The 27,060-nt window shown below is 66.7% G+C and overlaps 1 protein-coding gene across 2 annotated transcripts; it reads left to right on the forward strand.

The window, feature by feature from the left end:
• Positions 1–620: 620 nt before the first annotated feature.
• PFKL (phosphofructokinase, liver type) lies at positions 621–25,404 on the forward strand. Of its 2 annotated transcripts, none has more exons than XM_081800612.1 (22): positions 621–779; positions 6,115–6,188; positions 8,905–8,982; positions 10,552–10,741; positions 11,313–11,478; positions 11,995–12,039; positions 12,292–12,400; positions 14,284–14,379; positions 15,211–15,303; positions 16,935–17,060; positions 17,959–18,023; positions 18,457–18,520; positions 19,802–19,948; positions 20,301–20,371; positions 20,861–20,948; positions 21,638–21,790; positions 23,092–23,256; positions 23,541–23,602; positions 23,831–23,960; positions 24,477–24,576; positions 24,671–24,776; positions 24,962–25,404. In XM_081800612.1, the coding sequence occupies exons 1-22, from the start codon at positions 695–697 to the stop codon at positions 25,107–25,109; spliced, it is 2,361 nt and encodes a 786-aa protein (XP_081656738.1). In that variant the 5' UTR covers positions 621–694; the 3' UTR covers positions 25,110–25,404. The 2 variants fall into 2 exon arrangements, with proteins under 2 accessions (XP_081656738.1, XP_081656747.1); XM_081800621.1 differs by having other exon boundaries at positions 23,849–23,960.
• Positions 25,405–27,060: the final 1,656 nt, after the last annotated feature.

The raw sequence follows: 27,060 nt of genomic DNA on the forward strand, positions 1-27,060 counted from the left end.
CTCGGGGGGGCCCTGAGCTACAGCCTGAAGGCGCTCCCTGGGTGCCCGAACAGGACGGAGGGGTACTTGGGCTCCTGCAACCAACTTCTTTTTTTTTTTTTTTTTTAAGATTTTATTTATTTATTTGAGACAGAGAGAACGAGAGAGAGCATGAGAAGGGGGAGGGTGAGAGGGAGAAGCAGACTCCCCGCCGAGCAGGGAGCCCGATGCGGGACTCGATCCCGGGACTCCAGGATCATGACCTGAGCCGAAGGCAGTCGCTTAACCAACTGAGCCACCCAGGCGCCCCTGCAACCAACTTCTTGACAAGCAAAGTTAAAACAGACCGGGTCTAGAACTGCAAATACCTCGCAGGGTTTGGCAGGGGACCGGCCGTCTGTAACGCACTTGGAAAGCTTGGCTGCAGGTCGGGTTTAATAGCCCCTGGACTCGTGGCACGGACTGTGCATCAACGCGCCGCGTTTGCCAAATTGAAACACCGTGGCCCACTCGGTCAGAGGTCGCGGTGGGGATGCCGCCCCGTGTCGTCGGACCGGGGCCCGGGGACCGCCTCGCGACCGCACTCCCCGCCCCTGCCCGCGCCCCCGGCCGGTGACCTCACACGTGGCGCGGGGCGGGGACAGCGGCGCGGGGGCGGGCCCGGCGACAGTGCGCGGCCCCGGCGGGAGCGAGCGTGGCCCGTCTCGGCGCCGCCATGGCCACCGTGGACCTGGAGAAGCTGCGAATGTCCGGGGCCGGCAAGGCCATCGGCGTGCTGACCAGCGGCGGAGATGCGCAAGGTGGGCGGGGGCGCGGGGTCCGTCGCCGCGGCGGGGGGGGGTTTGTGCCTGTCCCTGGGCCCCTCCGGGCGCGCTCGCCCCCTCGCCCCCCCCGGCTGCGACCCGGGGGCGCGCGGCCGGCCGACCCCGCGCTGCAGCCTGCGCCCCCAGGGCCGCTCTCCCGGGCCCGCTGCGGGTCCCCCTGTCGGCGCCGGCGCCCGCGCCCCTCCCCGCCAGACGCGCGGGAGCTGCCGGCGGACGTGCCGCCCGCCACGGCGTCCGCGCCCCGCGCCCCGCCCCCTGGCCGCCCGGGGGTGTGTCTGCGCGGCCGCGGTGGCCCCGGGACGCGCGCGAGTGGCGGCGTCACGCTGGCGCCCTCGCCCCTCCGGCCGGCGCGGCCGCTCCCCGCGCCCCTTTCCGGGCAGCACGTGTCAGGACCCCGTTTCCTGGAGGTCACGCCGAGCGGAGGTCGCCCGGGGCTGGGCAGGTCGCCCCTCGGGCCCCGGAGCCCTGCTCTTCCTGGTTCAGACACGCTACCTGGGGCCGTCGTGCTTCCCCGAACCACTGCCTCCCCTTCGGGGCCGCTCAGACTCTGCGCCCCTTCCCTGTCCCCTCCTCCATCCGGGCTGGCCGGGCTGGGAGTGGCAGACGGACCAGAAGAGCCCTTCGGGTCGAGGACTAGGTGGGGAAGAGCGCTGGGTGGGAGCGGCGCTGGCTGGGCTTGGGGAATTTTCTTGCGCGCAGACCTGTTCTCACCCCCTCTGTGCGGGGGAAGCCAGCTTCCTGGTGGCCTGCTCCCTGGGCGGCCCCGCGGCGGGGGCCTGGCAGAGCGGGTCGGTGTGTGTCCCCGGAGCCTGGTCTCGTCCTGACTGTTGCTGTCCAGTGCCTCGGGCCTGGGGGGGCTGGTGTGGCACCTCCCCTGCTCAGCCAGCGCAGCCCCATGCCTGCCCGGAACCCCGGCAGTGACCTCAAGTAGACCGGGATGCAAACTGCTGCAGGGTTGGGCCGGGTCTGCCTCCTTGCACGTCAGGGGGTGCAGACACACTCTCTGCTTCCCTCTCCCCCCCGCCCCCGGCTCCCCGTTCCCCCTTCAGAAGCAGGGAAGAGGTAGGAGGAAGAGGCCTTCAGGAGCCCAGGAGGGCAGAATCAGCCGCTGTTGGCGTGCTGCCCTGCGCAGGGGCCCTCCTGCAGCTGGTGCTGAGCCCTCTGGGCCTGGCCCTTGTTGCCTGTTGGCTGGGCAGTGGGGGCGGCCTGAAGCACGCAGGGTGAGGGGCACAGCCGCGGAGCGTGGCCTTGGGGAGGCATCGTCCCCGATCAGACCGTGGGAGAGGCTGGGTGTAGGCGAGGAGAGGCACATCCCCAGACTCCCTTGGTTCCTGCTGGCGCAGAGCTGCCCCCCCCCCCCCCCCCGCTGCCGTCTGCACAAGGAGACAGGAGACCTGAGGGGCTGGAGAAGGTGAAGCGGCACGCATTTAGGGACGGGTGCAAAGCCCTGTGGGTGGCATGCCCCTGCCCTCTCCTGGCGCAGACTAAGCCGAGGATGGGGGATCAGGGCTGGCGGCTGAAGGGCCGGGGAGGAAGGGGCCCTGGGCTCAAGGGAGCTGTCCGCCCCGGACGGGTGGGCCAGATGAGAGCAAAGCCTGTGTGAGTTGCTGGTCTCCACGCGGCCAGCCTGGCCCTGGCTCTCACCCAGACGGGCAGCGCCTCTCGGATGCGGCTGGAGTGTGGCTGGCCCTCGCCGCCTTGCCTCATGCCCTCCTCTGCAAGTGTCCTCACTTCCCAAGAGCACGGGCGCTCTCTCTGACGTGGAGACAGGGTAACCTGGGGTCCGATGCTTGGAGCTGCCGCGGAGGGTGACTCCACACCCTTCCCAGTTCGGGGCTCAGGGCCGATGCTGGAAGGAAGATGCAGGGGCCAGCAGGTATTCCAGGGGGAGAACGGAGCCTTTCTGGTGTGTAATTCTTGAGCCCAGTCCGTGGGTGCAGGCCCCGGGCTGGCTCGCCCTCTTGCCTGCTCTGCCCCCACAATCTGGCTCTGAGGATGGGTTCTCAGTTTAGGGGGCCCCGTTGCCTTCCAAATAAAGGCTGAGCTCACAGGGTCCCGATGGCGCCCGATGACACATACCCTCCGATGCGGGTGCTGGGCTGACAGCAGCCATGGAGGGTGGGGACCTCGGGGTGCACTTTCCTCCTGGATGCAGAATTCTGCATTTGTTGGAATGCATGAAAGCCACCAGCCTCGTGGAGTAGAGGCCCAGACCTGGTGGTGGTGCGCAAGGGGGCTGTGTCGATGTGACCCAAGCACGGCCCTTTGTAAATGGGGGAGGGGGCAGAGCATCCTCTGCGGGCTCCAGCCTCTCCTTTCCTTTTTGTTTTAAATTTTATTTATTTGACAGAGAGAGACACAGCGAGAGAGGGAACACAAGCAGGGGGAGTGGGAGAGGGAGCCCGATGCGGGGCTGGATCCCAGGACCCTGGGATCATGACCTGAGCTGAAGGCAGACGCTTAACTGAGCCACCCAGGCGCCCCAAGCCTCCCCCTTCCTGCCTGCCGATTGAGGGAAGGCGGCGGGGGGGGGGGGGGCAGACTTGGTGCGAAAGTAAGAAGACTAGGAAAGAGTGGGACCTGCCCCCCCCCGCCCCTGTCCCTGCAGGCGGGACTTAGCTCCCCCCCACCGCCCCCCACCTTGTGTCGTCCCAGCCAGGCCCCCAGCCTACAATTAAAGTTGTTCCTCCGAGCCCAGTGTCACCACATGGCCACCACTTTCTCACACATTTATTTTTCGGGGATCGGATGAGGAAAGGTCACGTGAGGAACAGCCGCGTGGACTTCAGACTGCAGTTCGGTTGCTGTGTCCGTGGCCCATTGCAGGGCCAAGGGTCGGAGGCCGAAGCTGCTCTCCTGACCCCCCCCCCGGGGCTTGGGGCTTGGGCTGCTGCCTAGGGTTTATTTTGAGAAAGGAAAGCAGATTAAAGGACAATGAAAAGGCTCTTTTGAGAAGCAGCTTACGGTGAGGTGTGCAGGGAAAGCCAGCCCTCGGGCCTCGTCCCCAGGGCAGCTGGCCCAGTCCTGTTCTGAAATTCACGGCCGTCCCATAATATGGTCTGAACGCGGTAGCATGAGCCCGGGGGCCCTCTGCTGTCCGGGGCCCCAGGCAAGCCCACCGGCGGGCTCGGGAGATGATCATGATCCCGTGGCTGGCCTGTGCAGAGGCACACACAGTGGGGGGCGACCAGAGAGACCTCCAGTCGGACGGTGGGCCTGGGTCCCTGGCCACTGCCCTCCTGCTCCACCAGTCCCCACCTGTGCCTTGTGTCCTCACCTCCCCGGCCAGAGGTGGGGCTTGGACCTTGAGCCTGCAGTGGGCCCAGAGTGGCCTCGCCCCAAGATAGGAGAGAGTGGAGAGGCTGGGCTGGCCGGGGCCTGGGGCAGGGTGGGGGTGCAGGGGTGGGGCGGGGGGGGGAAGGTTTGCTGCTATCTCATCTCCCTCCCCACCCCCACACACCGGCTGGCGGGTGTGTGGTGCCCTCCGGGATCCTGCCTGAACTTCGTTCTCTGCAACCCCACTTCTCCCCCTTTGGGGTCGTGAGACATTTATGATTTCTTCAGCAATGGGATTCTCTTGCTAAAGTCAAGAGCGTAAGCAGCGAGTGTGGCCAGCTCCGGTCCCGGCTGGCCTCTGTGCTCTGTCCCTGGGTCGTCCGGGTGCCCCTGCCCCTGGAACCCCTGGCATTGGACCTCGGCTGCTGGGTGGGGACAAGGAGAAGTCAGGGTCCATCCTGCCACTGCCCTTACCCGCTGGGGCTCCAGCAGGCCCCCTACCCCCCCTCCGGAACCTCAGCTTCTCGTCTGTGGAGTGGGAATAGTGGCTCTCCTGGGAGCCCTGTGCCCTGAGCCTACGCATGGGAGGGGCTGTCTGCTGGGCTCCTCCTCAAGTGCTCTGTGCAGCCCTGGGCCCTGCCTTCCAGGCTGCAGACCTGGGAGACTTGTGTAACAGGGTAGAGGCCCAGAGTCCTCACGCCGGGGTCGCCAGGTGGAGCACACACGCGGTGAGGGACCCCGGAAGCCAGTAGGCCCAGCTGGGGGTGGCCAGAGGGCAGGGGCTTGGGGTGGGGGGGTCTGCCCTCCAGGGAGAGGGCTCCCTAAGCTTGGGACAGAGCACAGGATGTGCATGTGCGCTCGCAGGCCGGGACTGGCAGGAAGGAAGGAGGAGTAGGCGGTGGTCTCTGGGGGGCACCGACACAGGGCACCTCTGCGATCTGGCCCCCAGACCCGGCGTCAGAGGATAGGACCCAGGGTGCGTGGCACTGGGGCCACTGGCCAGGGTACGTGACCTGCCCATCCGGCCGCCTGGAGGCTCGCTCACTGGGCAAGACACCCCCCTCCCTCCGTCAGCAGCAGCAGGGGGCCGCTCTGCAGGCCGCCCCGGAGGGCTTGGTTCAGCTTCACCTCGCGAGCGCCCACTGTGCCCCGGTCCCCGAGGACACGGAGAGGACCTCAAGCAGACACCTTTCTGTCTGTGGGCCGCAGTCTCAGAAGCAGCCGTGAAGAGGGCGGCTGAGGGTCCTCTGGGCGTGGAGCGTTTCCCACACGCTGCCCCTTCTCCTGCCCCGGGAGGGCTCATCTTTCCAGGGTAGCTGTTAGGGCCAGGGGGCTGGGGCTGGGCAGCCTGCTGGAGTCTGGTGGCTTCTGTCGGCGTGTGTGGGCTGGAGGGCAAGAGCCGGAGCCCAGCCCAGCTGCACTGCCTGAGGCTGCCGCACCCCCCGTAGATGCTGGCCGGCGGGGCACCGTCCTGTCCTGCCTCACAGCGCCCTCCCTCCAGGACAGGGGGCAGGGGGCTCAGGCCTCGGGGCCAGCGGGCACTGCCCTCGGTGGGATCCCTGAGCTGCGCCCTGCTGTCGTGGCCTGGGAGTCGGCAGCAGAGCAGGAGAGGTGGGTTTGGAAGGTGCTGACCCCGTGGGTGCCCCCTCTCTATCTTGGGCCAAGCACTCAGCTGCTCGTTCTCACCCCCCGAGGGCGGGGCCTGGCCCTGTGGGGCGGGGGGTGGGGGCTCTGCTGAGCAGCCCGTGTGGGACTGGATGCGGCCGTAAAGGGTCTGGAGCGTTTGCACCCACCTGGTCCCCGGCTCAGGCCGAATCAGGCCGGGCGCGGGTTCTCCTGGTTTAACCCTAGGGGCACCTTATTTCTGAATGCTCAGAAGCTGAAACAGCCCTGCAGTGGTTCACCCTGTGCCTGACCAGGCCCCCGGGGTTGACCTCGAACTCCTGGCTCGGACCCCCTGAGATGCAGGGGACGATGGTCCCGGGTCCCGACATGTGTGCGCCTCCGCTGATGGGTGTTGCCCGCCCCCTCGCAGGTATGAACGCGGCTGTCAGAGCTGTGACGCGCATGGGCATTTACGTGGGAGCCAAAGTCTTCCTCATCTACGAGGTAAGAGGCGGGCCGGGGTCCCGGGCCCCCCCACGGCGGCTAGGCGGGCTGTGTGCTGGGGCCAGCACGTGGGGAGGAAGGACAGACCCCTGACCACCACTCATGGTTCAGAGAGCAGGGATGGGGACGTGGAGGTCGGTCAGGATGTGTTGGGTCGGGAGGCGCTGGGCCCCGGCTCTGGGGTGCAGGTGGGGAGCCCATCCTGGGTGCTTGTGGGGCGGGCCATGGCCCTTGAGGTGCAGGGTGGGGGGGGAGCTGTGGCCCTCAGAGGCCCAGGACCTCATCTGCACCCACTGTCCTTCCAGCCCCATCCTCCTTGGACCCCAGCCCTGCTGCACCCTTCAACACGCACAGGGCAAATGGTGTCCAAAGTACCCATAATAACAGTGGGGGCGACAGAGCATTCTTGCTCTATCTTGTTCTGGCTGAATGCTGCCCCCTTTGCCTTGCCCCCCCCCCACCCCATCCCTGTTTCAGATTTGAGGCTGACCCTCCAGCCTGCGGGTTCCCACACCCACACATGGGCACCAGCTCACACACCCTTGTGGAATGTTGCCTTGTGGTTTTTTGGCTGTTGTGTTATTTTGTTTTCACTTTTTGCATAGACTGTAGCGAACCCCAGCCAGTTCCGTTTCCCCAGCTCTCCTCCTCTGCCTGTGGGCTGTCCCCGTCCCTTCACCTTGGCCCCAGCTCAGGCCGGTCCACACGCAGCCCTTGGCTGCACGGGGATGTCTGAGTAGGTGAACCAGTGAGCAGGTGGGCAGGCCCTCCCCTCAGACCAGGCTTGCAGAGTCTCAGGAGCTGGGCAAGGGGGCGCACGCCTGGTGATGGTCTAGAACCTTCTGGGTGACAGGGGAAGAGTCTCCAGGGACTGGCTAGTTCCATGCACAGGGAGGGGTGGGTCCCGCCCGGGCTCCCTGAGCTTGTGTACTTGTGACATGTGCGTCCTTACCTCCATGACTGTGACCTGTTTCTTCGGTTAAGCAGGGATGTTAGGGCAAGCTATTGCAACATCGTGAATGAATGCGCTTTTCACAGTCCTGACACCGGAGGGTCGGGAAGCGGGCCTGCTCATACAGAAATGGCCCAGGAGCCAACACTGGACCTCGGGGCTCAGAGGTGACGCAGGGAGCTGCCGCAGGGCTGGAGAGGGAGAAGGGTTAGGGGGAGGGCGGGGTGACACACCGTGGGTCGAGGTATGCAAAGACATTCTAGAAGTTTCCAAGGCTAGGAAAGGAGGGCTGTGTCTGTCAGACTTTGACTCTAGCTGAGCTGACCGGCACGGTCGGGTCTCCGGGGATGCTGGGTGCACAGTGGGGCAGGGGGGCCAGGCCGGCACTGTGCTTGGGCCCTGCGCCCAGTCCTGGGCTTCTGTGGGTGCAGAGCTGCCTGTTCGTAGCTGCTTGCTCTGGGCGGTGTCAGCTGTGGGTTTTCAGGTCATTTTCTTGCTTTTTCTGGGGCCTGGGTGGGGGGGAGGGGCTGGCTTGTGTCCTAGTGGCAGAAAATTCCTGAGGGAGATGGGGGGGAGGGTCCCGACCAGACCTAAGCGGGAGAAAGCAGCCTGGTGGTCCCTCAGGCCCCCCTGTGGCCCTGGCAGGGTGGGCATCTGCCCCTCCCCCCCCACCGCCAGGAGCCTTTGCCCTGCCTGCCCCAGGGCCTTGCCGCCCAGGCCCCTGCAGGCCCAGGTGATGGACGACAGGGTGAACTGGCCCAAGGGGAGGAGGCGGGGAGGGCTGCAGGGCGGAGGCGGCCCTGCTCCTCTCAGCGCGGTGGTGCCGCGTCTTTTTGCTGCTCATAAACGCACATGCCCTGTGTCCAGACCACATGAAGAACCCTGACAGTTGAGAAAGGGGTAGGCCACGTGATGGCAGAATGGGCAAGACGCTGGAGCCCGCCTCCTCCCAGGACCCCCGGTGGCTTCTGTCCTAGGAGCTTCCAGTTAGAACCACCGGCAGGGACCGACACACCCTCGGAATGGAGACTGGGCCGCGGGGCGGCGGCGCACAGCCGACGTCCGGCCGCGTTGCCCGTTGGCGAGGAGGTGGCCACGAGCACGTGGGGCTCCGTGTGGCTGTGCCGTCAGCCTGGCCACACACCTGCTGGCTATGGGGCCCCTGCTCGGACACGTGTGTGTTCTTGGCAGCATGATCTGTGAGCCTCAAGCTGGAGAGCGCCCAGACGTCCATCAGCAGGGGACAGATCACAAGCCCGTGGGGCCGCGGGATGACGGTGGCGCAGGAGCAGCCACGCACCCCGGCACTGGTGGTGTGGGTCCCCCAGACGCAAAGGGCAGACACTGTGGCCGTTGGTACCCAGAGGGGGCAGGACAGCAGCTTCTGGCGGGAGGCTCTGGGTCAGCGGGCCGCTGGGCGCTGGGCTGCTGAGGTTGCTGGTCTCAGGGACGTGGCGTGCGGGGCTCGGGAGCTCGTCGGGCCGGCCGCCGGTGGGCCTCTGCCGTGTGTCAGCTAGTCAATAGGCTCTCCAGCCCGGCAGGAGGGCTTCTGGAGGGGCCAGCTGGGCGCCCTGGGCTGCTCCCTCTGATAGCCCGAGACCGCTGGCCAAGCCCAGCTTTATGTCCCAAGGCCCCGGGCGTGGGGGAGCCTTGGCGGTCAGGACCCTGCCAGCCACATGGGGTTTGGGCGCCACGTCCCAGCGCCCTGTCCCAGTCGACGTGCCGTGGGCGCCTGGCTCACGCGGGCCCCCCTCTGGTTTTTAGGGTTACGAGGGCCTCGTGGAAGGAGGCGAGAACATCAAGCAGGCCAGCTGGCTCAGCGTCTCCAACATCATCCAGCTGGTAAGGCCTCAGTGGGGCGACCCCTTGGTGCCCGTGAGCATGCCCATGCACGCACACATACATGGGCGCACGCACACACACAAGTACACAGGAACGCCGTCCCATAGCGGGCGGGCTCCGGGCTGACTGGCCATCGGCTGCTCCGGGGTCATGGGGACACGATGGCTCCAGGATGGCTCTGCTGCGAGATCGCTCAGTCTTCAGCGAAGGGTGGGCAGGGAGGACAAGACCCTTTGGGAAAGGTGTGCCACGGCCTCCGAGTGGCCTCTCCCACCCTCTACCTGGTCTTCCCCTCGGTCATCGTGCTGAGCTTCCCAGTGACCGAGGCAGCAGGCAAGCTGGTGTCTCTCCCCAGCTTACAGGGGGCAGGGCCATTCAAGTGGCCGATCATCACTGGAAGGCACAGGTGGGTCAGCGGGAGCAGTGGGGGGCCAGGGCTGGACCCTGGTGCCCAGGCACGGCCAACCCCGCGGGCGCTGCCCACCCCTCCTGCCCAGGGCAGGCATTCCTGATGGACTCCACTCCCCCAGCCACCTGTGGATAGGCCCACTTTGCCGTCCCTGCTCTGGTCTGTCCACTGGGACGTGGATGAGCCTCCTCCTTGGGCTTCACTAGACATCCCCCCCACCGGCGCTGTGTCCTGGAATGGGGCTATGGCCTGGTCCCTCAGGCCTCAAACCCTGATCTGGCCATCTGCTCTGCTCTAACCCTGTGTCTGAGGATGGCCGTGGCCTCTCTGTTCTGGGTGAGCAGCCCTGGGGAAGGGGCTTTAGGCTGAGTACTAAGCTGGGCTGTGAAGCAGCATCAAAGGTAGGCAGGTGGAAGGGGCTGGAAAGAGCCGGTGTTTGGGGAGGAGTGGGGGCCCAGGGCATGGAGGCAGGAGGGGACAGAGGGGCAGAGGGGGCAGGAGGGGCTCTTGGGAGGAAAGCTAAGCATCTTCAGGAGGGCCGCCGGGAGGCTCCCTGCCATCCCCCCTCCCCGGCCCCAGAGTTCACTGTGGGGGGCAGACGAGGGGGGATTTGGCCTCTGCCTCCAGGCTGGTGCTGCTATACCAGCCCCCGTAAGTCTGGGGCCCGGGGCCCGGCCTGGCGGGTCTCACGAGCAGCGTGGCGGGACACGGGGCACTCTGCTCTCCAGGTCTGGCCAGAGCACAGCGGGCCTGCAGGCGTGTGCCGTGGCTGCGTCCTGGGGGAGCCCCGGACCCAAGCTGGCCGGGGCCGCGCTGCTGAAGGCGTGTTCCTCTTGCGGCGGCTCAGGGAGCTCCCTGCGCTGGTGGCCTGGTGGCTGGCCTGTGTGCGCGTGCGCGCGTGTTACGGGTTTCAGAGCCTCCTCCCTCCACCACCTTGTTTGAACTTCTGAGCCTGGCATGGGGGCATTCTTCTCCTCACTGTAAGTGCGAGGAGGACCCCGGAGCTGGGGCACCTGCCCAGGCTTCCAGAGAAGCCCCTGGACTCCTCCCTCCCTCCCTCTCTCTGTCGGTTCTGCGAGGCCCACCAGCCCCTCGCTGCGCAGCGCCGGGGTCCCCCTGGTGCGCCCGCATACCCCAAGGCTGCCGTCTCGTCCATGCAGGGCGGCACCATCATTGGCAGTGCCCGCTGCAAGGCCTTCACCACTCGGGAGGGACGCCTGGCGGCGGCCTACAACCTCGTGCAACGCGGCATCACCAACCTGTGTGTCATCGGCGGGGACGGCAGCCTCACGGGTGCCAACATCTTCCGAAGCGAGTGGGGCGGCCTGTTGGAGGAGCTGGTGGGGGCAGGTGGGTCGGGGGCCCGGCACGCAGCGGCCGGGGCGGCAGGAACGGGCAGGACGAGGTCACGGGCACGTGAGGACGCGGGGTGCATCTGCCTGCTGGCTGGGAGGAGAGGGCCTGGCCCGGCCCAAGGTCAGGGCATCCCTGGCCGTCTCCCAGAGCGCCAGGTGGCTTCGGCCAGTCGTGAGACGTCAGTGTTTGGGGGCGCAGTGTCAGGGCCCCCCGGTAGCATCCGCGCTCCTGGTGGTGGGCAGCAGTCCCGGGGGCCATCCTGTGCTGTGTGGACACGTCCTGTCTGTAAGTGATTCCCAGACGTGGGTTACACACCTTGTCACAGTTTGAGGTCGGAAAGCGGCGTCTGGGAGCTGCGTTCAGTCCTTGTGGGGCCCCGGAGAGGGGAAGGAGGGGTGCACTCTCCCAGGCTGCCCGGGAGGTCTCTCGGGCTCAGCCTCTGCTTCAGCCGCCCCACCCCTGCTGCAGGACCCCGGCACTGGGCGGGGGGCTCTGAGCCTGGGACCTGCTGGGGCCCCACGGCCTGGGGGCTGGGGCGGGGCCTCAGGGCTGGCTCCTCGCCCAGGCAAGATCTCGGAGAGCACGGCGCGGACGTACTCGCACCTGAGCATCGTGGGCCTGGTGGGTTCCATCGACAATGACTTCTGCGGCACCGACATGACCATCGGCACCGACTCGGCCCTGCACCGCATCATGGAGGTCATCGACGCCATCACCACCACCGCCCAGAGGTGAGCGGGTCCCCCCCGCCCCCCCACGACCGGGCAAGCCTGGGATCCTGCCTTCCAGCCCGGGGCTGAGGCTGCCGCTCTGCAGGGTCAGCAGGGGCCCCAGCTTTGTACGCGGTCTTTGTTAGGCTGCCCGCCAGCCCCGGGGCAGGGGTGCACCCCTCGGGGCGCTCAGACTCCTGGCCAGGGATGGCCAGGCCCAGCGAGTGGCCCTCCGCCGTGGGAGCAGCTCCGTGGAAACCGGCCCAAAGGCTGGGGGTGAACCCAAGGCAGAGGTGGCCTTTGGTGCAGACACCCGGCTGCCCTGGCAGTGGGGTGGGCTGTCTGTGCTTGGGCAGCTCCTGAGTCTGTTGGGTCGCCGGGGCACTTCTGGGGCAGGGCTGGGGCCGTGGGCGGCGTGGCCGTGGGCAGCGTGGCGCCGCTCCCGAGCCCCGAGGCTATTTCTGCGGGGCTGGGCCGGGCTGTGCAGACAGCTCACCGGGGTGCGGACTGACAGATTCTACCGTTCCCCGTCCACAGCCACCAGAGGACCTTCGTGCTGGAGGTGATGGGACGGCACTGCGGGTATGGGGACTGCCCTGGTCAGTGGGGGGAGGGGCTGTTGGGAGCCAGAGTGGGGGGTTGGCACCTCCACGGTGCCTGGAATGGGGCAGGTGCTGACTTGACGCCGTAGGAATGAGAGTTCGGGGCGTGGCAAGTCCCGGTTTTGGGGCTGGATGTGGCTCAGAGCCGTACCTCCCCCGTGACCCGGGGTTCGGACCGTGGCGCCGGGCTGCACCCCGCCGCCCACTGTAGCACCTAACCCTGTTCTTCCAGGTACCTGGCCCTGGTGTCCGCCCTGGCCTCGGGGGCCGACTGGCTGTTCATCCCTGAGGCACCCCCCGAGGATGGCTGGGAGAACTTCATGTGTGAGAGGCTGGGTGAGGTGAGTGGGGACGGTCTTCTTCCGGAGGTTCCCGCTGCGAGCCGCCCAGACGGCACAGAGACAGGTGTCCCCCAGGGTGCGTCCTTGGGCGGAGGAGGACGGCGCTCAGGACAGTGCCCCGGGCTCAGCTCCTCGTGGTCAGTGCTGACTTGGGGAGGGGGCAGGAGCGGGTCACGGTCATGCTGGCTTCCTGGGGGCCGTGGCCACTGAGCCTGAGCCAAGCTTGAAGATGGTGGATGGGACATGGGGCAGTGACCCCAGCAGATGAGGCACCAAGTGGGCCGTGGAGGCGGGAGGGGATGGAGAGGCAGCTGGGGGCTGAGGCCTTGTCCGGGGGACGAGCGGAGTGTTTGGGACGCAGCTCTGGCCCCTCAGGATGGAGTCGGGGTGCTGATGCGGAACGGGCAGATGCTCTGCCCTGGGGACCCCCAAGGTGCCCCAGCCAGCACAGGTTGGCCCTTCGGCCAGGGCAGGGCTCAGCGGTGGACAGGAGGGCCCTGAGGTAGGGAGGGGGGCCTTCAGATCAAGGGGCTGTGGTCTGGATTTGAGGCGGGGGGGCCCCTGAGATTGAGCCCCGAAGTTCACACTCAGGCTCAGCCTGCGTCCCCAGCGTGAGCACCGAGGCCGCCCAGGGGCTTGCCCCTTTCTTCAGTTTTGAAGCCCTGGGAGGTCAGCATGCAGGCCCTCTGTCCTCTGAGGGACAGGTGGGTGGGCCTGGGGCTGGCGCTCAGTGTCCCTGTGCCCATGGGATGGTGGCAGCATCAGTCCCATCCACTGCCCATGCTGCCCACCGGCCCCTTGCGTTACATCTCTGCCCAGGCTCAGCGAGGCCAAGGGCAGGGCCACCTGAAGCCCAGCGGGTGGGGCTGGCCAGAGGCCCATGTTCTGTCCGTGGGTGGAGTTCTTTCCTTCAGCAGGGGCCCCGTGGCCTTGACCATGTGGAGCGGGGCTCGGTAGCGTGGTCCCTGGTCGACCTCGGCCTTGGCTCACTCGCTGCGAACGTGGGGCCGGGCCTTTCTGGAAGGGTCTTTCCTGCTCTGTGAGACCTCGGGCCCTCCCTCAGCTTCCCCGAGCCTCCGATTCCCCACCTGTGAGGTACAGATATTATCCCCTCTCTGCCCCCTCCCCCCGCCTCTTCTGCTCCACCTGCTGCCCTGTCTCTGCCTGTCCCAGCTCATCTCCACCAGTGTCACCTCCTCCAGGCAGTCCTCCACTCCCACCTCTCCCTCCCTTGCACTGGGGCTCACAGGAGCTGCTCTGGCCGTCTTCCCCTCTGAGGCTCTTTGGATGCTGTGGGGCAGAGGGGGGGCTTGTGGGCCAGAGTGAATGTTTTGAATGTATTTGAAGAAATGAAGGCTTGGGAAGGGCTTTCCCCAGAGAGCTCGGTGCCGCCTTCGACCCTCCACGGCCTGGGGAGGGGAGGGGCTCTCGCTCCAGGAAGCCCTGGCTGGGGGCTGGCACCGTGAGGTCACCCATTCTAAGGATAAGGAAACTGAGGCTTGGAGGTGACCTCAGGGTCCCAGGTTAGCTGCTGGCAGGATTGGCTGCGAGGCCTAAGTCGAGGGCCCCTCTGCCCTGCATCCCGGCCGGCAGCCCCGAGTCCTGGGGAGGCTGCTGCGCCACGTGGCTTCCTGTCGTGACTGCTTTCCCGGGAGCACCTGCGCCGAACCCCCGCTGTGCCGTCTGCCTGGTTCCCAGCTCTGAGGGCGCCCACTCGCCGGCGCTCCTGCAGCCCCTCCCCACCCCCTCATCTCAGTCCACCCCTCATCCCTGCTGTGTGGGCTGCGGGCCCCTGGGTGTGGACCCTGGGGAAGGCGCAGATTGCAGCGTCGGGGGCAGGCGTCTGCAGGCTGGCCGCTGAGCCCGGGGCCTCTCTGACCTAGACTCGGAGCAGGGGGTCCCGACTGAACATCATCATCATCGCTGAGGGCGCCATTGACCGCAACGGGAAGCCCATCTCCTCCCGCTACGTGAAGGACGTGAGTTCTGGGGAGGGGGTTGGGTCACACAGGATGGGTGGGGCCTCCGTGGGGGCGGACACCCCTTTATCTCCAGTCCCCAAGTGCTCCTGCTGGGGCCCCTGGACACCAGGCTCCTGGGGGGTGCTTCCTCGTTCCCGACGATAGCCAGATGTGGGGTGGGCATGCCGGGGGGCTCCCTGAGAAGGCTGGCCCCCGAGGCCGAGCTGGGCCCCACATCAGTTGGGAGCCACCCATCCCCCGGCTTCTAGTCTTTGTTCAGAACATGTTCCCTGTAGGGCAGGCCCAACCCCCATCCCAGAGGCCGAGTCGAGTCCCCAAAAACATCCCCATGCCAGGGCCCCGCCCCTGCTGGCCCCTCGGTGACAGTGACCCCCACCCAGTGCAGGACTCACAGCGGTGGGGAGTCCTTCCTTGTGACCTCCACCCACCTGCTGCCCTCCACCCCAGGGCCCTGGGCCCCCATCCTCCTGCTAGGGCACAGCCCTGGGAGCCTCTGTGCCCCCTTTCTTTGGCTGCCCAGCCTCTGTGTCCCCAGTCAGGAGCCAGTCCATCCGCTGAGTCTGCACTGACGGCCCAGAGCCACAGGCCTGGTGGAGCCTGACGAGGGGCTGAACCAGGACCACAGGCCGCAGGGACGCTGCCATGCACACCCACACAGGGAAATGCCCACACAACGTACTGTGGGCATAAGTCCTGGGCTGGCTCTGTAGGCCCGGGGGGACTCACACCCCAGCATCCCTGAGGATGGGGAGTGGCGAGGACCAGGGTTAGGGGCCCGTGGGGTGGCCACTGAACCCAAGGACCCCCCGACTCTCTCCCAATGAGCAGTTGGTGGTCCAGAGGCTGGGCTTCGACACGCGTGTGACTGTGCTGGGCCACGTGCAGAGGGGAGGGACCCCTTCGGCATTCGACCGCATCCTGGTAGGTGGGGCCCTGCTCTGGCCCTGGGTGTGCACGCGTGGGTGAGTGTGGTGGGCATTTCCTCGCCGCTGCTGCCCTCGTAGATGAGACCGATGTGTGGCCCCTCCGTTTCTCTGGTGGGCAATGTGGGGCTAGGGTCCTGTGTCTCGACAGCACCCACCCCCGCCCCACACCTCAGCAACCTAGGCTCCCAGCCCTCTGGCGATGGCTTTGGCAGGAAAGGAGGGCGTGCACAGAGGACAAGGCGCACGGCTCAGCCCTTCCAGGGTCTGACGTCTGGTGGTTCTGAGTCCGGCACCACAGCCCTTAGGGTCTGGGGGAGGCCCTGGGGATGCAGAGGCCTGGATTGTGGCCTGAGTGCCACCACTGTCCTGATCACTGCTGGGTCCCTCCTGGTCCTCTGCCACGTGGGAATCCTGTGCCACCAAATGGGGACAGGGTCTGGGGGCCCGGAAAGGCCCCATGGGTGGTAAAGTGCCCACCCACGAGGGCTGGTCACCCTGGGCCTGGGGCCTGCGGTGAGATGCACCTGCCTGCCCCAGGAGGCCCCAGTGTGCTGCCCCCCGCCCCAGTCCCACACGGAGCAGCAGGGACACTGACCCACCTGGCTGGGCGCTTTCTGCCCCCTACGTGAGGCTGCCGGGGTGCGCTCAGGAGAGCCTCCCGAGGGTCCTGGGACAGCAGGGCCGAGCACTGTCCTGCCACTGAGCCTGGGGGGCAGAGATGTGCGGGGACGGCTTGGATCTCCCCTCCCTGCAGGAGAACAGGCTGGGCTGCCAGTCTGTGGAAGCTGGCGGAAGACACGAGATGCCCGGGTCAGGGACCGAGGACAGCTAGAGCAGCAGCATTTTGTGCTGGTCCTGAGCCCTGTGCCCACGGGCCACACCTGCACACGGTGGATGGCTCCTCTAGCGAGGAGCCTGAGCTCAGGGACCCCAGATGCCCCTAATGAGCTGTCCGTGCCATGCTCCTGAGCGGCACAGGAACGGTCTTCCCTGGGTGCTCCTGATGCAGACCTGAGCCGTTGGTGCCTCGCTCGCAACATGCAGAAAGCCTTGGAGCCCGGGAGCATCATCCGGGGGTGCGGCTGGAGGCCGGGTGGCACCCACCTGACCTCACGGGGCAGGCCACAGTGACCGCAGGCCTTGCTTTCTTGAGCACGGGCTGGACCGTTGGCCGTGCCGGGATCCGCATGTGCGGTTTGTCCCCAAGGAGGGCCGTTCCCGCATGTTTCAGCACGCCTGGCCCGCCAGCCCGTATCCACCGTCGGCTCGTGCACGAGGACCGCTGTGACATGGGCCCAAGCGAGGAGCCTCGTCATGGCGGAAAGAGCCCTGGGGACGGGCTCCGGCTTCCACCGGTGCTGTCAGGCGGTGACTCGCTGGGGACGAGCCTCCCTCACAGGGCTCTCGTGGATGGTGGTCATAGGTCATTTCTGGTGCCACCTGTTCTAGGAGCTTCGGCCAGTGTGTGTGCGTGTTGGGGGCGGGGGACGAAGGTGAGGGTGAAGGGACGTTGGGTGCATGGTGTGGGGCCAGCTCAGCGTGGCCCCAGAGCCGAGAAGGGTCATGTGCACGCGGCTTGGGGGGGGCGCACCTGCTTGAGACCCGCCTGCCCCTCTCCCCGCTCAGAGCAGCAAGATGGGCATGGAGGCGGTCATGGCGCTGCTGGAAGCCACACCGGACACGCAGGCCTGCGTGGTCAGCCTCTCGGGGAACCAGTCGGTGCGGCTGCCCCTCATGGAGTGTGTACAGGTGGTAAGTGCTCGCCCGCCCAGGGTGGGCCAGGTGGGGGCTCCTGAGAGAGACACCCCTGCTCTGCGCTGCCGGCCCCCTTCCCCACAGGCCCACCCGTCTGTCCCTCCAGGCCTCTCGGGGCCCCACCCGGCAGACCTGCTGCACAGGCCCCTCTGCACCCCGTCTGCCTTCCCCAGGAGGCCCTGTGTGGTGTCCCCCCCAGTCCCACAGGAGCAGCAGGGACACCGCCCCACCCGGCTGGGCGCTTTCTGCCCCCCGACACGCGCGGGGTCCTGCTGCTCCTTTGTTACCTGTCGTGGCCTCGGGGCATCGGAGGCCTGCAGTCCTCTGGGTTGGAGAGGGAGGTGCGAGCATGTCCCCGAGGTGGGACGAGCCCCGAGAGAGGGGTGGGAGCTGCAGAGAGCCGGGGCAGCCAGGGTCGCGGAGCTTCCTGGAGCTGTTGGCCCTGGACTGACCTTCCAGGCTGGGCAGGGTGGGGTGTCTGGGGCAGGATGGGAGGCAGGGGGACGAGTAGGTGGCCAGAGCCCCTGTGTGGACTCAGCAGGCGCGGGGGAACATTCAGGGACGCCGGAGCAGAGGGACTGGGGACACGCCCTGGCTCTGCAGGCGTCAGGGGGTGTGGAGGTTTGGCCTCCCTGATACTTCCCCTGGAAGGCCTCTGGCCTGACTGCTGCTGACTGCTGCCGGCCCGGCTTCTGCTGGTGCCGAGGCCCTGGCGGGGCCCAGTGGAGCTGAGGAGGAGCGGGCCCTGAGGGGAAGACCTGGTGGCCGCCTGGTCTCAGCCAGCCCTCCCGGCTGCTGGCCTTGGCAGTGACCGCGGCCCGGCAGGCCCACCGAGTCGGCGGCCGCTGTGAGCGTGCGCCAGGCCTCCTCTAGCCTGTTTCTCGTTTCCGTTAAGACGAAGGAGGTGCAGAAGGCCATGGATGAGAAGAGGTTCGAGGAGGCCATCCAGCTCCGCGGCAGGTGAGGGCCTCCCGGGGCCTGGAGCCGCAGCGGCCGTGTGGGTGGTGGGCCCACTGCAGACCCTGCGTGGCTCGCACACGGCTGTGCCCTGAGGCCCATGCCGCTGAGTGGGAGTGGAACGGCAGGAGCGGGGGCTCAGCGGTCCCTGCGACTGGAAGCCGGCAGGCTGTGGGGTGGACCGGAGCTGCCGTGCTGGGCAGAGGGGAGAGGGCGGCCGGGTGGGGTCTGGCGGGGGGGGGGCGTCCACAGAAGGAAGCGGCGGAGGCAGGCCTGGAGGGGCCCGGGGGACGCGCTTTGCTGAGCGGGGCGTGCGGGCCACGCGTTCTGCCTGCCCCCAGCCAGGGCTTAGGGTGGGGTAGCGGGCCGCTTCTTCGTGGCTGAGTGGGGTGGCCGTGGCTGTGGGCTGCATGATGCGCGACGGCTTCCTTTCCAGGAGCTTTGAGAACAACTGGAACATTTACAAGCTGCTTGCACACCAGAAGCTCTCCAAAGAGAAGGTGAGGTGGTGTGAGCCGCAGGCCCCTTGGTCACTGTCACCTCGGCGGCCGCGGCTGAGCCCGCCCCCGCTGCCAGGGTCTGCCCCTGTCTGCCTGCCCGCGGGGTCGGGGCCTGCCCAGGAAGCAGGGAGCTCCGAGCTGGCCTGGGGAGCCCGTGGACCCTCCCTCCCGTCGGAGGTCTGAGCCGTGAGCTGAGAGGCGCGGCTACTGCTTGACCAGCAGGTCCTGGGCCTGGACGTGACCCTGGCCGCTTGCTTTGCCAACAGCTGAAGGACATTAAGTCAGGCCCACAGGTGTAGGTCAGGACAGGAGAAATCTAGCACTTATGAAAGGTTCTAAAATAGCTAAAAGCCTCATGAAATGGGCTTTCCTCAAAGTAAGGACGACAGCAGGACTTGTTTCCGAAACCCCGGGGACGAGGAAAGGGTCCCGTTGAGACCGTCCCGGACAGTGGGGTCCTGGCCCCGGCTCATCCCAGGAGCTAGTCAGGGATGGGCCGCACCCCCAGTCCAGTGGCGTGGTCTCCCCGTCTGGGACTGTGGCGGTGTGACCGCGTCCGGGGCGGCAGGGCTATGTTCCCAGGACCCGCTAGAACCACGCTGCCTGGCAGAGCCACTGGCTGGCCACGTGTGGCCACGGAGTGCTCAGGACGCGGCTGCCCAGCGAGGGGGGCTGTGTGTGCCCAGCACGCGCCGGGCTCTGGGCACGGTCTGGAAAGCTGATGTGAGAGCCTGTTGGGAGTCTCTCACGTTGATTCCAGGTTGAGGTGATACCTAGTTCGTCAGGTTAAACCAACCCTGTTACTAAAATAGGGTCACCTGCTTCTTTGCACTTGATTAACGTGGCTCCTAGAAAACTTCCGTGACCTCCGTGGCCCCCTTCGCTATGCATCCGTGCTGCTTGCCAAGTGCATGGGGCACTGGCTGCCTGAGCCCAGAGTGTGGCGTGATTGCTGGAAGCTTCCAGACAGGCACTGACTCTGGCCCGCACCCACACCACCGCCCCCACCAGCCGCGCTTGGCTGGGCGCCACCAAAGTCCCGCTGACACCTTTGGCTGGGGCCCTGGCGGGTCACGAGCCGGGCTTGCACCATGGCTCGTCTGGGTCTTGGCCAGACACTCGTGGCGTCATTCCCAGGGGTGTCCACTCAGGGAAATGTGCAGGCGGCCACGAGACCCCGGGCCCAGTTCCGGAGACCGCGCTCTCGCTGACTTCTGTCTGGGTCTGCTGGTTCCTCCCCGGCCCCGTGCTCACCTTCCTGTCCCCTTTCCTTCTCTGAAGACCAACTTCTCCCTGGCCATCCTGAACGTGGGCGCCCCGGCGGCTGGCATGAACGCGGCGGTGCGCTCGGCCGTGCGGTCTGGCATCTCCCAGGGCCACACGGTGTACGTTGTGCACGACGGCTTCGAAGGCCTGGCCAAGGGTCAGGTGGGTGCGGGCAGCGGGGACGCGGCCCAGCTCCTGCCGTGGTGGCCCATGTGTGTCATTGTGTGAGCCACCCCCCGCTTGCTCACAGCGGACAAGGACCAGGGGGCTCATGGGACAGAGTCACAGGCGATGGCCCAGCTCAGGTCCACAAAGAAGGGGGATAACAGGCTCTCTGGAAAGGGGTTAGCTCCCCTGGCGGGGGGCCCGGGACCGTGCTCTGACCTGCAGTGTGCTGCTCAGCACCTGGCGCAGCTTCTGTCCCCTCTCAGATGGGGACACCTGTCACCTGAGGAAGAACGGGTGAGTGCCCCCGGCCTGTCCCCCTGAGGCTGCACGCCCCCCTCCCCTGCAGGTTCAAGAAGTGAGTTGGCATGACGTGGCCGGCTGGCTGGGCCGTGGCGGCTCCATGCTGGGGACCAAGAGGTGAGCTGCTGGCCGAGGGCCCGGGCTTCCGGCCACCGTGGGCAGTGGGGGGCGGGAAACCCGGGGAGCAGGCTCAGGAGTGGTGGGGGCTGCAAGGGGACTCCTGCCCCGTGGCCGGGGACTGGGTCCCCACTTCTAGCTGGTGGCCTGCCTGGAGCGGGTGCAGACCCTCCTGCCTGCCCCTTTGTGGCCGAGAGCGCCCCGAGGTCACCTGTGCCGGGGAAAGCTGCCGGGGAGGCCCCATGCCGGCGGAGAGCATCCTCTCGGGCAGGGAGTGGGCTCCCGGGCGGCAGGAAGCGTGCGCCCCCTCCCGTGCCGGTCCTCGGGGCTCCGTGTCCCCCCGGCGCTGAGCCTCTGCCTCGGTCTCTCAACGGGCGTCACAGCACCAGGTCCAGGGCCTGCCGTCCCCTGCGGTCAGCTGCCGTGTGGACGCAGGTCCTGGTAGCCGGGCATGCCGCACCACGTTCGTCTGATGTGTGTCCCCTGCAGGACGCTGCCCAAGAGCTACATGGAGAAGATAGTGGAAAACGTCCGTACCCACAGCATCCACGCTCTGCTGGTCATCGGGGGCTTTGAGGTGAGGGCCACTGCTGGGTGCAGAGAGGTCCACGGGCCACAGCCGGACTCCTGGGGGCCACGGGGTCCAGTGTAGGCTTCACAAAGTTTCAGTTGGTGCCGGCAACCGGGCGCTGGTGAGGAGGAGGTGGGGGGCAGGGGGACGGAGGGGAGAGGCGGGGGAGGTGCAGCAGCTCCTGGTGGGGGTGGGCAGCCTGGCGCGGCGAGCCCCATGGCCTCGTCCGTCCCCTCACGGCTGTGGCCCGACCTGCCTGTGAGGTGGGGTCCCTCGTGCAGCTCCCGGGCGGAGGTCTGAGCACCTCAGCCCGCGCTGGGGGACACTGGCGCTCAGCCAGCCCCCGTAAATGACACCTCCCGTTCTTGCCCTTTCCCGGAGGGGCCCTAGCCCCCTGCCGCCTGCACCACGGGGATGGGTCACAGCAGGGCGGGCAGGCCTCCTTCCTGTCCTCCTCGGAGTCTGGCTTCGCTGGCTGACGGCCGCGCAGCCGGCTGGGTGGGGTCCGCCAGGTGCGGCCCTGGGGGTGGGAGCAGCTGGGTCCCGGCACCCCGCCCCAGGCACACGGCGGCTCAGCTGGGGAGGCGGGCCGAGGACGCCTGGCCTGGGAGCCCGCTTTCGCCTCGCCCTGCCTTCTCCCGGCCCCACCGGCCTCGCGGGCGGCCCTGAGCCCCTGCCCGCCCGTGCGCCCACAGGCCTACGAGGGGGTGCTGCAGCTGGTCGAGGCACGCGGGCGCTACGAGGAACTCTGCATCGTCATGTGCGTCATCCCAGCCACCATCAGCAACAACGTACCAGGCACCGACTTCAGCCTGGGCTCGGACACCGCTGTCAACGCTGCCATGGAGGTGGGACGCCAGGCCCCGTGCGCGCTCGGGCAGGACGCGGTGGGCGTGGGGCGGGCTCCCGGGGGGCTGCCGCGGGGAGGGAGGCCGCCTGGGTGTCAGGCAGGGCTGTGGCTCTGGGTCCTGCGGCACGAGGCCCTGGGCTGTCAGGGCCAGAACTGACCGAGCGGGGCTGATGCCCGTGTGGGCCGTGGGCCACGGTCCTGTCCAGTGAACAGCCGCACGTGGACCAGCTGCGCGTGGACGCGGGAGAGCCCAGGCCCCCGGCTGGGACGTGGGAGGGTGGGTGCCCGCTTGGGGCCCCGTGGGGGCCTCCCCATGGCTCTCCCACCCCACCTGTGACCCCCCGTGAGCCCACTGCCCCCAAGGGGTCAGCAGTTGCGTGTGTGGGGGCCTCGGGCCGACCCGAGCAGCTTCTGCGTGATGCTAGAGAAGGGAGAAAATCCATATAGAACGAACGAGACTACAGGAGCCCCCCAGTCTGCCGACCTGGAGACCCCGTGATCTCACACCCCCACCCCTGCCGCTCACCGGCACCAAACACCGTCCCGTTTTCTTGGCCTCCACGACGGGAAGAATGCTCTGATCGCTGGTGAAATTGAACTTTTTTCTCTGTTTATTGCCCTTTTGAGGATTTTATGGAAAGTTACCTTTTTCTATTTTTTTGCCCATTTTTCTCTTAGTGAGTTTTTTATTTGTAAGTGCTCTTTACAGACGGAAGTAGGATATTGATCCTTTGGCAAACACTGGAGCAGTTTTCTCGACTTTGCTGGTTGTCTCTTACTTGGGATTTAACCTCATGGTTCAGACCCCAGTAACCTACTGGTCTCATTTTTCTTTTCTCAGTTCTTTAACGTTATAATTTCCCTTTCAAACTCTGACCCTTTTGGGTTAGAACTGTCCGGCATCACTTCATTGTTGGCATCTGCAGAATGTGGACTTCATGTCACCTGGTCCCCTGTTCCCACGACCCCACGGTCCCATTGACAGATGAGAAAATGAAGGCCCAGTGTTTCCCTGGCCCAACATCAGAGCCTCTTAGCCCCGTCCCTGGCCTGCACCCAGTAGGTGCTGCTGACATGCCCTGTGCCCCGGGCGCACAGTGACCCCAGTTGAGGACCCTGCTTCACAGGGCCCTGTGGGGAGCGCGGTGGGGAGGGCTGTGACCCCCTAGGCACGGCGGGGCACGGGGCTGTCCTGGCCTCCGCCCCCTCCACAGTCCACTCCGGGGAGAGTCCTGGGTCCCCGGGCACCGGTGGCTCCCCTGGCCCATGGAGAAGGTCCTGACTGCCCCCGTCTCCCAGAGCTGTGACCGCATCAAGCAGTCGGCTTCGGGGACCAAGCGCCGCGTGTTCATCGTGGAGACCATGGGGGGCTACTGTGGCTACCTGGCCACGGTGACGGGCATCGCGGTGGGCGCCGACGCCGCCTACGTCTTTGAGGACCCTTTCAACATCCAAGACTTGAAAGTGAGCTGAGCCCCGAGCCCGTCTCCCGCTGCAGACCCCCCGGCAGGGCTGAGTGGGGTCCCCTCTTAAGGCACACGCAGTCCCCCCACCCTGTGTCTGCGTTTCGGCCGCCGTGGTCTCCTGGCCTGGCCCCCTCAGTGGGGCCCTGCCACCACCAGCTGCAGCCCGCAGGCCTCCTCACAGCCCCCGGGGCACCCAGGCTCCAGGGTGGGCCGGCCTGGGGGATTCCTGCCCTCACAGCCGGCTGACTCCCGGCTCACCCTGCCTTTCCCCCGCGCCCTCAGGCCAATGTGGAGCACATGACGGAGAAGATGAAGACCGATATCCAGAGGGGCCTCGTGCTCCGGTGAGGCTGCCCGGAGGTGGGCCGGGCGGGAGAGGGTCTGCCTGAGCCACGGTGGGGCTTCGGGACGCAGGCTGCGGGTCGGGGCTGCTGTGGAGGGGCAGCTGGGCAGAGCCAGGCCGACAGGCCTCTCCAGGGGCACCGTGCCCTCTCCCAGAACTGGTCTGTGGCTCGGCCCGGTGGGGGCTCAGTGTCTGGGACGAGACCCCAGCCGGCTCCCACTTAACGCAGGCCCGGCCCTCCTTCCAGAAACGAGAAGTGCCATGAGCACTACACCACGGAGTTTCTGTATAATTTGTACTCCTCTGAGGGGAAGGGCGTGTTTGACTGCAGGACCAACGTCCTGGGCCACCTGCAGCAGGTATGGGCGGGGGGGTGGGTGCTGGCCTCTGCCCCCGTCTGCGCCTGGGCTGCGGGGTCGGGAGGCTCTGGCAGGATAAGGGCCCCTCCCTGTGCACCCGGCCACATGCTCCTCATCCCTCAGCGCAGGTGCGGAGGGCGAGGCCCGGCCTCCTCCATGCTTGGCCTCCTGTGGGCCTGCAGGGAGCCCGAGCTGTGTGGTTTCCCAGCCCATGGAGGGAGGGCCCCCCTCCCTGGGGGAGTCTGTGCTTGCTGGTGGTGGGCTGCGCCTGCCCGATGGGGGGCCCACGGAGGCCACCCAGTTGGACGAGCAGGCAGCCCACCCGCCAGCCTCTGGAGGTGGTTCTCCGGCCGGATTTGGGGTGGAGAAAGAAGGAACAGACTGGAAATACAGGGGGGTGGGAGGGCACGGGGTGTCAGAAGCTGCCCGGGAGGGGGGCTTCCCTGAGGTCACGGTGGGGCCAGGCTGCTGGGCTCCTGGAGCGCCCACCTGCCTCCTCCCCCGCTGCGTTTCCAGGGCGGTGCTCCGACCCCCTTTGACCGGAACTACGGGACCAAGCTCGGGGTGAAGGCCATGCTCTGGATGTCGGAGAAGCTGCGGGCGGTCTACCGCAATGGTGCGTGGCAGGATGGGGTGGTGGCCCTGGGCCTGACCTTGCCCTCTGCCGGGGCCCAGGGTTCAGGGCTGCCAACGAGAGTCTGTGCCCACAGGACGAGTGTTTGCCAACGCCCCCGATTCGGCCTGCGTGATCGGCCTGCAGAAGAAGGCGGTGGCTTTCAGCCCCGTCACCGAGCTCAAGAAGGACACGGACTTTGAGTGAGTGCCTCTGAAGAGAGCGCTGGACCGCCCGTCCCCATGCCCCGGGCCATCCCCACGCCTCCCTCGCCCAGCCGGCCTGTGCCGAGCCCGTCCTGGGGGCAGACGCGGGAGGGACGGCCCTGACGCCACCGCGGGGCTGTCCCCGGGGGGCTGCCCCTGAGCCCCGATCCCGCCCCGCGCAGGCACCGCATGCCCCGGGAGCAGTGGTGGCTGAACCTGCGGCTCATGCTGAAGATGCTCGCGCATTACCGCATCAGCATGGCCGACTACGTGTCCGGGGAGCTGGAGCACGTCACCCGCCGCAGCCTCAGCATCGACAAGGGCTTCTGAAGCCGCGGCCGCACCTGCCTCTCCCGGGCCCCCCCTCCCTCCCCGGAGTCTGCGGGCGGGCCGGCGGGGGCGGGCAGGGCTGCGGCCCTCTCGGTCTGGCTCCGGGGCGCTCGCGGCCCTGGCTGCACCCACGCCGCCCGCTGGGCTCTCCTACAACACGGAGCCCCCCGGACACCCACCTTCTGATCCGGGGGCCGTGGGGGCACCTGTGTGGGGACGCTGTTCCCTGTGGGCCTCGCCACCGTGCAGCGTGGAGCTTGCCACCTTTTCTAGAAATAAAATCACCCCGACTGTGGAGTGTGGCCAGTCTCTGGACAGCAGGCCCTGGGAAACCTCCTAGGAGGGTGGGCGGCTGGTGGGAGCCCCTGGCTTGCACACACGGGCCTGCCCTCCCCCAGTCTTGGGAGGGCTTCTGAGCCTGGTTCCAGGCCCTGGGTCTGACCTGGAACGTTCCCTACACTGCCTGGACTGGGGTCTCAGAAACAGCCACAGATTCGGGGCAAGTGGCTGATGTGAGCGAGCACCACAGGGAGACCCTGGTCGGGGGTGGGAGACGGGGGGAGGCCGTCAGAAATGCCGTCACCACTGGGAGCCAAGGGCCAGTGCACCACGAGCTCTGGGGGCGGCATGGAGCCTTGCTCTGCAGTGTGGTGCCAGCACCAGGGTCCCCGGGAGGACGAGCTGGACCTAACACCATCTGCACTCTCGGGGACCTCCGTCCCTCCTGAGCTCGCCGCACGATCCACTTCTGTTTCCACCGCCGTTACCTGGGCACTCAGTCCAGGGCTGCTCCTGGCCTGCACTCCTGCCCTTGGCACCTGCAGAGCCTCGGGGAGGGTCTGGGACCCATGAGGTTTTGTGGGGAGCCCCTGGCCTTGGGGGCTCACAGGCCGCATCAGGGGCTCCTGGCAGGGTATCTCCTGGTTGGGCCTGGGGACCAGGCTGGGGCCCTCTGTCCTTCCAGCTGCCTTCACGTCCCCAAGACCTTGGCAGGGTGCCTTGGTCACTCCAAGGAAGCAGCCGGCATGGTGGGGGCCAGGCCAGGGGACCCCACCCTCCTCACCGTATGGGCCCCGAGCCTGAGGGCTTTCTGGAGCTGGGGTCCCTCTGGTCTACTCTGCCTGCCATGAGTGTGGGTGCTCCTGGGGCAGGCCGAGGAGGGGACAGTTCCCCAAGGAGAGGGTCCCAAGTGTCTGAAGCTTGAGAGACCAGGGACCAGTTCCTGGGTCCCAGAAACCTGAGTGTGCATGTGAGTGCATACGTGTGCACATAGGTGAATGAGTGCATGTGTGCATGCCTGATCGCATGTGTTCATGAGTGCATATGTGCACGTGTATGAGCATGAGTGCATATGTGTGCATGCCTGAGCGCATACGTGTGTGAGTGCATACGTGTGTATGAGTGTGCGTGCGTGCATACGTGTGTATGAGTGTGCGTGCATACCTGTGCATGCCTGAGTGCATACGTGTGTATGAGTGCGTGCGTGCATACGTGTGCATGCCTGAGTACATACTATGAGTGCGTGCGTGCATACGTGTGCATGCCTGAGTGCATATGTGTGTGTGTGCATGCCTGAGTGCAGACATGTTATGAGTGCATGCGTGAGTGCATATGTGTGCATGCCTGAGTTCATACGTGTGTGTGAGTGCGTGCGTGCATACGTATGCATGCCTGAGTGCAGACATGTTATGAGTGTGCATGCGTGAGTGCATATGTGTGCATGCCTGAGTTCATACGTGTGTATGAGTGCGTGCGTGCATACGTGTGCATGCCTGAGTGCAGACATGAGTGCGTGCGTGAGTGCATACGTGTGCATGCCTGAGCGCATACGTGTGTGAGTGCATACGTGTGTATGAGTGTGTGTGCGTGCATACCTGTGCATGCCTGAGTGCATACGTGTGTATGAGTGCGTGCGTGCATACGTGTGCATGCCTGAGTGCATACGTGTGTG

The sequence above is a fragment of the Leptonychotes weddellii genome, chromosome 1, assembly GCF_054177405.1.
Source record: "Leptonychotes weddellii isolate Sample4059 chromosome 1, ASM5417740v2, whole genome shotgun sequence".
Lineage (NCBI taxonomy): Eukaryota > Metazoa > Chordata > Mammalia > Carnivora > Phocidae > Leptonychotes > Leptonychotes weddellii.

Coding starts and splice junctions, on each gene's coding strand:
- PFKL (XM_081800612.1), top strand. CDS start 695: ATGGCCACCGTGGACCTGGAGAAGCTGCGAATGTCCGGGGCCGGCAAG. Junction 780..6,114: donor CAGCGGCGGAGATGCGCAAG/GTGGGCGGGGGC, acceptor GCCCCCTCGCAG/GTATGAACGCGGCTGTCAGA. Junction 12,401..14,283: donor TGTGTGAGAGGCTGGGTGAG/GTGAGTGGGGAC, acceptor TCTCTGACCTAG/ACTCGGAGCAGGGGGTCCCG.